Raw genomic sequence first — 12,112 nt, 5'->3', positions numbered from 1 at the left:
TATATTGAATGTGTTTTGTTATTTGTTGATCATAGGCTACTAAGTTGACTAAACTGTTATACTTGTATAATACAGTCGATTGAATTAATAGCACATTCGACTGAGAATCTGACTGTTTAACAGAAATCTATAAATAGACTGAACACTAGTTTGTTCGAAGACTTTTGATGATTTGACATTTTCATTTCTGTTTCAGATTTCTCGTTACTCCAAGAATTCTCCAAGAAGACGATGGTGATCTTTCTTGAAAGAGATTCAAAGAGGAGACTCAATTGCACATTCATTGGTTGATCAATATCTGCACGAGAAGGTGTTTCTGTGATTGATCGTGTAGGCTTGACATCTTGTGAAGACTGCAGGAATTTTCTGAGAGGCTTGGCATCCTGTGAAGATTGTTGGAATTGGACCTGTTGTGATACAGGGGGATAATTCATTTTGAGGATTGTTCAAAGTGGTGTTGCAGATTGCAGAAGAGGGGATTCTTGCTGCAAGTCTGATTATGTTGTGCAACTATATTTTGGTTTTGGGTTAGAGAGGAGATTTATATTTTTGATGTGGAGGTCTTCTATAAATTCCTTGTGTAAAAACCGCAACCATTATAGTGTATTTGCTTTTTGGGTTGGAAGGACACTGGATGTAGACATTATTGGCCGAACCAGTATAAAAATCTGTGTTTGCATTTCTCTATCCCTTATCTTTTACATTCCAGTCAATTTTATTCTTTACGTAGTCAATTACATAATTTCCACTGCATACATATTTTGATTGCTTGTAATTCAAGAAATTTCAAAAAACTTTATATTTTAATTGTAGATGTTGTGTGTTCTTGATTTTGGGATTCAAGATAATGAAGGGAATAAGAGGTTTAGGATTTGTAAGAAGAATAATGAAGAAAGAGGTAAAGGGATGTAAAATAGAGAAGACGTTACAATTTTAGAAGAAAATTAATTTTAACTTTCCACATTCATTATATCTTGAAGACTAGACACACCATTAGCCATGTAAGAAAAAAAAACTATGTTAATTGTAGAGGACTAAATTCTACACTTTCTAAAAGAAGATGAATGAAAATGGATCAAAATCTTAAAAACTAAAATCCTTTAATAATTTAGGAAAAAACATATTTAATTAAAATCAACTTCAATTAATAAAAAACCTATTTATCACCTTAACCTTTTATTATTTAAATAATCTAAAATTATCTTTTAATAACTACCGGTGTTTTTAGACAATTTTTTTTAAGTTCTCACGTTTTCAATTTATAAATAAAAATAATGACATTTTATATGGTAAAAAAAAACAAATTATTGTAAAATTCAATTTATTTTATATAACTTTTAGAAAATATATATTTTTTTTATTGTAAAAGATATTTATAAATTCTAATATAAGAATTTTGTTTTCAGAAAAGTCAAATAATTGAGAATGAATGATTGTTTATTCATTCCCAACTACATTTCCCAAATTCAATACTTTTTCTAAAGGCATCCACGCCAAACGCGACCTTATTGGTTACCACTCACTCACCCTTTTCTTCTATCTGCGACCCCATTGAGACTTGATAGACTCTCACAGCTCCCAAATTCCAAAGCCAATTTTTCTCTTTTTGTTTTGTTTTCTTTTTGAGGGGTGAAATTTCCAATCTCCAAGAAGCAGTGTTCTTATTCTCTTTCTATCAAATTCACAGGGGTTTGATTCTCTGGAACCGTTTCACAATTTGGGTTCGTGCACCTTCAGCAAGTGTTTGTGTTTAGGTTTAGGTTTCATTTGGAACAAACGCAAAGGATGTATGCTGATCGGGTGGAGACTGGAACTCGGAGGTCAGTGAAAGAACGTCTTGATGGGAATTTCCTCACCGATTCTACTCGCCAACATAAAGTCACCGGAAAGAGGTTATGTGTTGCTATTATTGTTGTTGTTATTATTATTAATGCATGTGAATTATTTATATTTCCACTGTAGAAAAAGAATATATGAATTTGTTGATGTATTTGGTGTTGCATTCTGCATTTTTTGATGGTGTGGGATGACCTAGGGCTGCCTTGATCTTGGTGTGATGGTTGAGGGCTTTTGTTTATCTTTTTGAATATCCCTGTCTAGTGGTGGCAAGGAATTGGAGTGATAAGGGTTCATGAGTTAGGTCAGTGAAGTTGTTTGGAAACTGCTTTGTCTTTTTGTGACCTTCTATATGTGGAATTGATCAATTGGGGAATGGCTTGGCCTGGAGCAGGGAGGAATTCCTTGAGAGGTGAAACCGTCGTAAATACTTGTCTGAGGTGGGGGCTTATGATGATGCAGTGGCTGTTATTGAGGATTGATTTTAATTTTCAATGAGAGGATTACTGTATTCTCATTGTCTGATTAGTTTAGAGCCTCTTTGATTATATAAGCTGTGTGGGTATTTGTTTGGAATTGCTCGTTCAGTGTTTTAGTGTTGTGTCATGTGATTTATACTTGGAATGTGGAGTTTTGGTGATGGTCTGTTGGATATTTTGTGCTCTTCTTGTTTAGTATGCTGGTGGGAGGCAGTGGGGAGGGGTGTAATTTTTAGGGTTTTTATTGGTGCTTCACAATGAGTGTGACTGTCTTAATTGCAATCTTACTCGTTGAATTGTTTGATTTCATGCGGTGGGATTTGAGCAAAGGCCCTGCTTAGATCTGGGCAACCTTGTTCACGAGGGAAACCTTGTAGGGGCAATGCTCATTCATTGGTTGGGTTATTTCTGTTTTATTTGTATTCATTATGTTCTACTTGATTGTTTAGCACTGTGGACCTTCTATGTTGCAAACTAAAATGCTTATTTAAACTAAAGACTTGGTGATGTATCCAAATCATGATTTTTGCAGGCAGAGGCAAGATGACAAGTGGAAACATGATCTCTATGACGATGATGAACCCCAGCTCTATAGTATGGATTGATTATGTTATTCTCATATGCAAGTATAAGTTGCTGCTCTTGTTGGATGCCGATAGTTGATTTTATGGGTTTTGACTGTGTGTTAATGACTTGTGAAGATCGCAAGGTCACTGCTCAAGATCTTCGTTTGAAGCTTCAAAAGAAAGGCCTGCATCCTGGAGGTCAAACTGGAAAGAGTTCTGTTCCTGTTGAGAGGGATCTCCGTGAAAGGCTATCAGGGACAATGACTCCACAACCTAAAAACTATGACCCACCAAAGCCCAAAGTGACTGCTAAACCAAGCAGTAAAAGTATAGATGTTGAGACCCCTTCAGTACATGTCAAAAGATCAGCTAACCCAACTCCTAAAAAGGTGTCCCGAAAGGTATATTGTTGACATATTCTTTGTTTGTTGTTCAATCAAGATTTCCTAGAATGGTCTTGCAGGGATATTGGTTGTAGTGTTTGTCATGTTCTGTTACTCTGTTCCCTCTACATTCTGCATTTCATTGTCTGTCATTGGCTTTTAAAACAATGACAATGACTGCCTTAGTAATTTTATTTAATTTACTATTATGATATATCAGATTCATTGGCTTCTTTATATTAGTGAGCTAACCTTAATTTTAAGATGTTTTATTAGAGTGACGATCAAGGACTGTATTTTTGTTCATGTAATTTCACTAGACTGATATTATGTTAGGCACTTTCATGCTTTGTCTAGTATAACAGTAGCAAAAATGGATATGTGATTCTCTGCTTGTGCCCTATATCGGTTGAATTCATCTATTTTGAAACAGAATAGTCCCATAACACTTGAAGTTAGCCAGTAGAGACTAGAATTTTGTCTTGCATTGTATTATGTTAGTAATACTATTATTTTATACTGATTTTTTGCAAAATATGCTGTTAACTGTGCATATGATGAAAGTCAAGTTGTAAAGCTGGGATGGGAGGGCAATAATTGTATCATAGATTTTCTGCTATGTTTAAAGATTATGTAATATTGAAAACTAAGACGCAATTAGTAGTTACATGTAGTTAACTTAAATTCTTAATAGGACGGATTTGTGAAAAAGCATTAGAAATTCAAATATTTAACATAGGATTAGATGCAGGGCAAAAATTGTTAAATATAATTCAATATTTAATATCTGTTTTGGCTGTTGTAGCTTTCAGTACTGTTTATTAGTGTGTAGTAGGATTAACAGTAACCCGTCATTTAATTATGAATCATGATCCACCTTCTATATCCTAAATTAGATGATTATTTAATAGGTAAACTAGAAATAAATAGAATAAGGACTTGGGTCTTGGAATTTGTCAAAGACTAACTACTGAAAGCTTAACTTGTTAGATATGGCTATGAATGGTTTTACATATCACATGCCTTCTTATGCAAGAGCTCTTTGGTTATGAAGTGCAAATGATGCAAATGTGCTCTTTACCATCCAAGGCCAACTTTTAAACTGTTTGCTGGAGATTGTGGCCCAATGATGGTTATATGTCTATTTTCCCCCTCTTACTTATCTCTGTCATTGACTCCATTGAACTAACTGATTAATTTTCTGACCATCCGAACTATTTCCCCTTGGTTCAAAAGTCAGTTTTACATAAAGAACTGTAAATCTGCTGGGATGTGATACTGCTGGGAGGCCGGAAATAGCTTTAAGAACTAAACATTTGTTATTATGATACTGAAAGTGAAAGTAGATGACGCATTTTTGTTTGTGATCCGAACCGGATTGATTATTGAGATAAAAACAATGGAGACACCAGGATTGTATATAATCCCTGGATGTAAGTTTCTTTTAATATATTTAATCCTTTAATTTTTTTCCTAGTCTTCTTTTTTTTTTTCTCTGTTTTTATTATATTATCTTCTTAAATAGATGAAACTGTACCACATTTTATTCACACGTGCAAAATAATTCAGTTATGTGAAATGAACTGTTGTTTTTCCCAGAATTTTCCTTGCTAGGCAATGTGTTTCTTTACTTGTGGAAAAAACTAAATTCAGTATAACCCTGCTTCTTGCTTGACAGGCTGACTCTTCACTGGATGAATTTTTGCTGTCACTGGGTCTCGAAAAGTATCTCATAAGTTTTCAGGCTGAGGAAGTATGTCATATATCTGTTACCTCGTCTTTATCGAAATTCATGTTCCTACATCTTAGTTTTTAGAGAAATAGTAATTGTGAATTTTTCTTTCAGAAGGTTGCAGAGGGAAATGATTTTATTCAAAATAAGCCAATCTAAATACGTAGTTACATTTAGACTAGAATTCAATATTATAGCTGAATTTTTTATTGCACATTAGAGAGTTGAAGTTCAATATTTATGACAGAAAGCTATTTCTTCAGGTTGATATGACTGCACTCAATCATATGACGGATGAGGATCTGAAGGCCATGGGTATTCCAATGGTACGTATAATCGAGGAGCGTGGATTCCCCATTCCCACAAATTCCTAAATTCTTATTTATCTCAAGTCAACCCTTCTCTAGTTTTGATGTAGCCATTATTAACATTTTCTGCGTTTCTTAATTCGATTCTGATATGCTTTGTTGATTTCAGGGACCGAGAAAGAAGATACTTTTAGCCTTGGAGGCAAAAGGCTGACATCTTGCTCTTGTATTTGTATACCCTTGTTATAACTTACTGCACATTAGAAGGCTTATAATTATGTTTATACTTTGAACCTGGTCAAGCTTGCTTGTAATTTTTTAGAAATCCTTTTGGTGCTTCTATTACCATTTCAAGTTATTGACATTGAAAAGTAGGAAATCATGAAAATTAATTGATAAGAGTTTTTCTGTTTAGCTGGAGGGACGTGGTTTGATGGGTGATGGTGGTGGTGGATGCTTTGTAAAATGAAGTTTGCCTGTTTTCCTTTTTTTACTTTGAAACCAAACATCCTTTTCCTTTTTAATGTATTCCCTTTATGATTTTGAATGTCTATACAATTTGAGTGTATGCAAATTCATGCGTACTGTGGATCAATTTCAATGCTAACAATGCTAAATAAACTAGCTGAAGTAAGTGCCAGCATTCCTTCTCTTGTAAAACTGCTCTTGCATCAAGTTTGGCAAGCAACTAGAAGATAAAATATTTAATCCAAAATGAATGAAAAGAAACCAAAATGCCCGAAGGGATGAATGAATCAAAATAATAAAAATGGTGTTGTGCATGTATTATTTTAAGACCAAAATATATCTTTGGTGAGAAGTAATTTTGTTTGCATTGGATAAAATTATTATAGATGACAAAATAATTTCTTTTTGTTGAAATAATTTTAATTATATCTACAGCTCTGTGGTAAAATACTTGTGAATATAAGTAGGCCATAAAAATGAGTCAAAGAGTTGTCAAAATGGGTCACAACCTGTGAGTTAATCTGGTTCATCATAGGTTCGGGTTGGATTTGAACAAATTGTATTTTTTTTATGCAAGTTAGATTTCAACTCGGCTCATTTAAATCCGGTTCATGCCGGTTGAACCCGTGGTGGGCCGGGTTGATCCACCAACCCAATTTTATTTCATTAAAACTTAATTTTAATTTTATAAAAAAATATTTATTATTTTCTTTTGCTTGAAAAAATTATTTAAGTTACCTATTTTCAAAATTAATTAAACGAAATTTGAAAGTAAAATTTGTTTAGATTTAAATTATAAAAAGTTTATAATTTTTTTAATTTTAAAAATTGTAATTAAGTGAGCTAGTGAACCAATTCGTTTACTTACCAACCCGTAGTGGGTCGGACCGAGTTCGAATTTTTCTGACTCGGTAATAAATGAACTGGGTTAAATTGATTTACTAAGTGATCAACCCGTGATGGGTCGGGCCGGATGACCCATTTTGACTGTTCTAGTCACAGGTAATATGTTTAATATTAACAGTATTTATTGAAATATATTAATATACTTATATTTGTAATATTAATAGTATTTATTATTAATACTGTACTTGTACTTGTATTTTAATTTTATCTAATAATTGAAAATAATTATATTAAAATTAATTTTAATGGCTTAAAACAAATTTACTTAAGTAGAAAGAAACATCTCAATGTTTATAAATTCATAAAATTTGATATTTGAATAGTATTTAAATAAGTGATCCCATTTAATATAATTTCTATAATAAAATAAACTATGAAATTATTTAAATTAATTATATTTGAATTTAATAAATATAAAAATTTAACGTTTTTAATATTGTTCAAGCATTACTTATTCATATTAAACAAATGCAAGCATTGGTAGGAATAAATGGTGGTTTGATTTAGCGAGAGTTGAAAAAGGAAAGTTTCAGAGAAAACTAGCATTTATGGTTTCAAATATCAGAAATGGAAAAAGTAACGCTCTAGTTAAAAAAGCAACCAAAGTATATAATTTACCTTCAATAGTTACATCTTGTCACATGCTGATAAATAAATGTATGTGCTGTACAGTTGAGAGTTACACAATAAATGTATGAACAAATAATCAAAACACATTTGTGTAGAAAAAAAGTATTATACATAACTCCAATTACGTTAACAACACAGAAGAATCTGTGTATGTTAAGAGTAATTAATATTAAAAAACTGAAGTTCCTGCCATTGTCAAAATGATCTTATATATATTTTGCCAAATTCCAATTTACTTACCAATGAACAAAACACAGTGTATTAGTGACTAAATATCTTGGTTGGTGATCAGTGATATTTTGTGGAATGGGTAAGATTGAACTGGTAGAGAAAATTGTAGTTGTTCCTGAGCAACCTACACCACGCAAGAGAATGTTCTTGTCAAATATTGATCTGTCCCTTGTTGTTTACCAAGATTCTGCCTCCTTTTTTGACCCTCCAACCACCCAAATGAGTTTCAGTGAGATTTGTAACAAATTATACAGTGCACTTGGTAAAATGCTTGTGCAGTATGATTTTATGGCTGGCAGACTAGTGCCGAGTTTGGAAGAGACTCACAGATTTGAAATTGACTGCAATGGTGCTGGCATTGTGATTGCAGCTGCAAGAACTGACAGAAAATTGAGTGAATTTGGTGTGATTTCTGCACCTAATCCAGAGTTGAGGGAATTAGTTGTTTTTCTGCATGAAGGGTGTGACCAAGAAACTGATCTGAAAGAAAAACCCCTTGCATCCTTACAGGTTAAGGCTCCTTTTACTTCTGTCAAACTCATGTTTTCAAGATTGAACCCTTTTTACCCTTATATTCATTCTTTGTTTAAGTTTTTTTTTTTTTATCTGTTTTTACTCTTAATTTCAATCCATTTAGTCTCCAAGGTGAAGGTTCATTTTTAAGTGATCATGTAGTTGATAAAGATTCAAAATTCTAACATCTTACAGGAACCAAAACAATGAGATTATTGTGTTGAGTGTGGGAATAAAATCATCAAGAAAAATTTAAGCATGCCAAAAGGGAAAAGAGTCACATTATAAACTACAAACTTGTTTAAACAATTTGATTTAAATGGTTCTGTGTTTCTACAACTTGTAAGCCTGTGAAACAGACCTCTCAAATTATCTTGATCCAATTATATGAGTTTCTTGTATTTCCATTCGATTAAATTCATTTCTCCATCTTGATTCTTGATTCCTAAACACAGGTAAAAAGGATCAGTTTGTATAAACAACTTATAGTGATAATACTTGAGTATAAATTCTCAGTTTAATTGAAGAAGGAATGTAGTTAAACTGTTCTGATATAAGTTCTGTTTCCACAGACAATTTATTGGAATAAGTTACAAATAACTTATGAACATACTATAAACTGTTTTTCTTTTTTTTTTCATAAACTCTTCCATATAACTACACAAGCATTTATGCCACAATTGTAAATCTGATGAATAAGCTAATTCAGATATAAAAAATCTAGATAAATGCAAAGAATAAGCACTGTAAGTCAAGTACATTATTTGTTGTTTATGACAGCTGACTCAGTTTGGTTGTGGAAGTTTGGCACTTGCTTCTCACTACAATCACTGCACTTTGGACGGTTTTGCAATAAGAGATTTTGAGGTAAACTTAGGGGCATTAACACGTGGTGAGGATCTCATCACAGTACCTAATGCTGATAGAACACTGCTGAGAGCAAGAAATCCTCCAATTGTAAGCCATCCACATTTTGAGTACTCAAAATCTACTGTGACACACAACTTGTTTACTCTCCGAGGAAAAAGTGGTACAAATGTCATGCAATCCCTGCCAGAAAACCTGATTCATGTGCTTCATTTGTCACCACAAAGCATTGCTAGCTTAAAAAAGAAAGCCCTGGAGGAGGACAAAACCTTAAAGAACACAACCACTTTTCAGGTTGTTGCTGCCAAAATATGGAAGGCAAGAAGCATTGCAACAAGGATGTCGGAGGAAAAAGTGTCCACAATGCTGTTTCCAGTGGATGTGAGGAAAAGGGTTGTTCCTGAACTCCCAGATGGGTTTGCAGGAAATGCATTGGTCCCTGGTTTTGCAAGAGCAACTGTGAGGGAGCTGAAGGAGCTAGAAGATGCATGTCACATAAGGAAGGTGCAAGAAGGGCTTGAAAGGTTGAATGATGAGTACATTAAGTCAGGGATAGATTGGTTAGAAGTGAACAAAGGAGCACCTTGTATGGAAGATAGTTTCTCCTTGGTGGCATGGTGGAGATTGGGGTTAGAGGAACAACTTTTTGCATGGGGTAGACTCAAGTGTGCTACTCCACTAGAAGTTAAACCTGGTTTGGTCATGCTATTGCCAGGGCCACAAGATCAAGGAGGCATTAACATATGCCTTGATTTACCTGAGGATCAAATGCAAGACTTTAGTAGGATAATGCTACAAATTTAGATCTTCTTTCACAATTATATGAGTTATAGTACTGCTGTTAATCCCATAAATATTAATTATCCATCCCTCGTTTTTAATTTAGTTTATCTAAAGATGAACTGCTTGTTACTCCTCTCAGTGATTGCTTAAGGTTTTGGACCATTGTTGAGATGCTTATGCCAGGTTCACCTGGTTTAAGAGATTATTCATAGATTAAAGTAATTCATATGCTTAAAACAATGTTGTATACATGGTTTTTTTACTAATCTCAGACAAATGAACAAGTCAGAAAATAACTCGTCATAGACTAAGTTGTATGGACTCATAAGATTCCCAAGGATTTCTGAGCTGTAGATAAATTCACTGAAAAGATATACCATTTCAAATCCAAAAGCAGTAGATGATTGAATCTTTTGAAGCATATAGATGAGTTAATTAGAGGCACTCCAAGGGAATCTGAGGGTATCGTTTCCTATCAGTACAATAATCATAGGTGGTATACTTATGTTTGATACGTTGATATTGAGTTTGTCTTACAGGATCCAACTGCCAAAACTTGTGTCTATTCCACCAGAAGTTATCAGAAGAACAATTTGTGGCATTTGAGGTTAAAACTTGACAGGCACTGACATGAAAACCTTGGAAATTTGCTTTGAATGGTGCATAAAGCCAATCAGTTTTGGTTTTGCCTCCATTTGTTGCCCAGCTTTCTGCATCCCACAAAGTTGCTTGTATCTTCATTGCCTTTGATGGGTATCCCACCCCAATATTAGTCTTGTTCTTGAATACCCTAATGGGCACGTTATCAACGTAAAATCTGCCAATTCATTTCAGATACTGTAAGAACTTCTTCTGAAAAACTAGTCCTATTTTTATCATGGATGTAATGCATCTTACACAATTTGATGTTGGTTCCAAAGAATTCTATAATTGTGAAAATCTGCAGTAGGATCAAACCAAAGACGAATTCTTTGCTCTCTATTCCCTTGGCCATCTACAAATACATTGGTTTGTAATCTATAAGGCTTCCCTTCTCTGTTACCCAAGAATTCAAAATCCAACTCGTCATGCTTACTTCCTTCTGAACTTAACTGCAATAAATCAAACACATTAAGAATTTTGCAACACAATTCTATATAATTTACATTTCATACAGATATCATTCATGTGGGTTGATGTTGATACTAATGACTCTCTAGATAACTTTTGAAAGACTCTTGGATTATCTCTTAATTAAGTAGGATCAAAGTTAAAAGTATTGACGTAATAAGCTGTGACAACTCCAGCAGAATTTCTGTTTGGTACTTTGATCTTCATATTAAAAAATCCAGATCCATATGCCATCTTTGATCCAAATCCAGATCCTGTATAATAAAACAGAATTAACATCAAATAATTAATTAAGTCATATCTGTTGAAAATATAACAACCATTTTTATCATATATTATATCATATGTATAAAGCAATTTCTACATATGTGTGCTACCACTAAAAATATAAGAACTCATCAATTTCTCATACCAATTTATATGTTTATTTTCTTATTTACTAAGAGCCTAATGTTTTCTCTTTATTTTAAAAGAATTTGTGATAATCTTTCACTTTAAGTGGATGAACTTTTATTGATTTTTGGTTTTTTATCAGCTTTTATTTGATTCTGTAAAAACAAGAATCACCAACTTTACATATTTTAATTATAATACTCTTCACCATGATTTAATAATTAACGTCCCACGTCACTTTTGCATAAAATTTTCCCACATTATTTTTTTACTTTAATTTTACGTTTTTTTCATCATCAATAATAAATATATTAAATATAAAGTGTGTTCTAGATATTTCATCTCTTTAAAAATAAAATTAATATGTTTTAGACTTTTGGATATGTTTCATACTCTAAATGTTTACAATTTCACACATTAAAAATAAATATAAGTTTTTTAATCTAATTGTTTTAAGTTTTTTTGTCAAAGGATGTTTAAGTGAGTGTTTGAGATGTTTATAACGTTGAAATGTTTAATTTAAATTTAAATAAAAAATATCTCTTAATTAAAAAAATCACTTAATTAAAAGGATTATATTTATTTATTTTAAAGTATGAAAGTAAAATATATTAAAATTTAATATATAAATAAAATTTTAAGTTTGAAAATAAAATATATTAAAATTTAATATATAAATGAATTTCAATTTTACGTTTAAATTTAAACTTAAAAACATATTTCACTTTTTAAAAATATGTAGTTTTAATAGTATAAAAGTTTTACATAACATTGCTTAAAGTTGAATACGTAAATCATGTTTTATCCTTCTTATAATTGATTAATGTCTTCAACGATTATATATATATATATATATCAACTATATATACATACGTGTATATATAAAAATATATATATATATATATAT

General features: G+C 32.2%; 3 protein-coding genes across 4 annotated transcripts in view; 2 read left to right on the top strand and 1 right to left on the bottom strand.

Moving 5' to 3' along the window:
• Positions 1-1,475: 1,475 nt before the first annotated feature.
• On the top strand, positions 1,476-5,846 carry LOC106759599 (ankyrin repeat and SAM domain-containing protein 6). The gene is made up of 6 exons (XM_014642850.2): positions 1,476-1,892; positions 2,848-2,909; positions 3,017-3,282; positions 4,943-5,017; positions 5,260-5,322; positions 5,474-5,846. The coding sequence occupies exons 1-6, from the start codon at positions 1,786-1,788 to the stop codon at positions 5,516-5,518; spliced, it is 618 nt and encodes a 205-aa protein (XP_014498336.1). The 5' UTR covers positions 1,476-1,785; the 3' UTR covers positions 5,519-5,846.
• Positions 5,847-7,534: 1,688 nt separating this feature from the next.
• Positions 7,535-9,796, top strand: LOC106758319 (omega-hydroxypalmitate O-feruloyl transferase). The gene is made up of 2 exons (XM_014641254.2): positions 7,535-8,049; positions 8,833-9,796. Exons 1-2 carry the CDS (start codon positions 7,615-7,617, stop codon positions 9,721-9,723), a joined length of 1,326 nt encoding a protein of 441 aa, XP_014496740.1. The 5' UTR covers positions 7,535-7,614; the 3' UTR covers positions 9,724-9,796.
• Positions 9,797-10,007: 211 nt separating this feature from the next.
• Positions 10,008-12,112, bottom strand: part of LOC106758574 (xyloglucan endotransglucosylase/hydrolase protein 2) — a 3,227-nt gene continuing 1,122 nt past the window's right edge. The window contains exons 2-4 of one of the 2 annotated variants that reach the window (XM_014641494.2): positions 11,008-11,066; positions 10,600-10,793; positions 10,008-10,519 (exon numbers count right to left, since the gene is read on the bottom strand). In XM_014641494.2, the coding sequence (XP_014496980.1) occupies positions 10,138-10,519; positions 10,600-10,793; positions 11,008-11,066 (635 nt within the window). In that variant the 3' untranslated portion in view covers positions 10,008-10,137. Of the gene's footprint in view, positions 10,520-10,599; positions 10,794-10,965; positions 11,067-12,112 lie in introns of both variants that reach the window. The other variant, XM_014641493.2, reaches the window with a different exon arrangement.

This window comes from Vigna radiata, chromosome 4 (genome assembly GCF_000741045.1).
Source record: "Vigna radiata var. radiata cultivar VC1973A chromosome 4, Vradiata_ver6, whole genome shotgun sequence".
Taxonomy (NCBI): domain Eukaryota; kingdom Viridiplantae; phylum Streptophyta; class Magnoliopsida; order Fabales; family Fabaceae; genus Vigna; species Vigna radiata.
Note: the sequence above shows the minus strand (reverse complement) of the source record. Positions and strands in the feature narration are given on the sequence as shown.

What these genes read in the sequence shown, in the direction of transcription:
- LOC106758319 (XM_014641254.2), top strand. Translation starts at nt 7,615, where the DNA reads ATGGGTAAGATTGAACTGGTAGAGAAAATTGTAGTTGTTCCTGAGCAA. An exon ending in AACCCCTTGCATCCTTACAG is followed by an intron (nt 8,050 to 8,832) that starts GTTAAGGCTCCT and finishes TGTTTATGACAG; the next exon opens with CTGACTCAGTTTGGTTGTGG.
- LOC106759599 (XM_014642850.2), top strand. Translation starts at nt 1,786, where the DNA reads ATGTATGCTGATCGGGTGGAGACTGGAACTCGGAGGTCAGTGAAAGAA. An exon ending in TAAGTTTTCAGGCTGAGGAA is followed by an intron (nt 5,018 to 5,259) that starts GTATGTCATATA and finishes CTATTTCTTCAG; the next exon opens with GTTGATATGACTGCACTCAA. An exon ending in AGGCCATGGGTATTCCAATG is followed by an intron (nt 5,323 to 5,473) that starts GTACGTATAATC and finishes TGTTGATTTCAG; the next exon opens with GGACCGAGAAAGAAGATACT.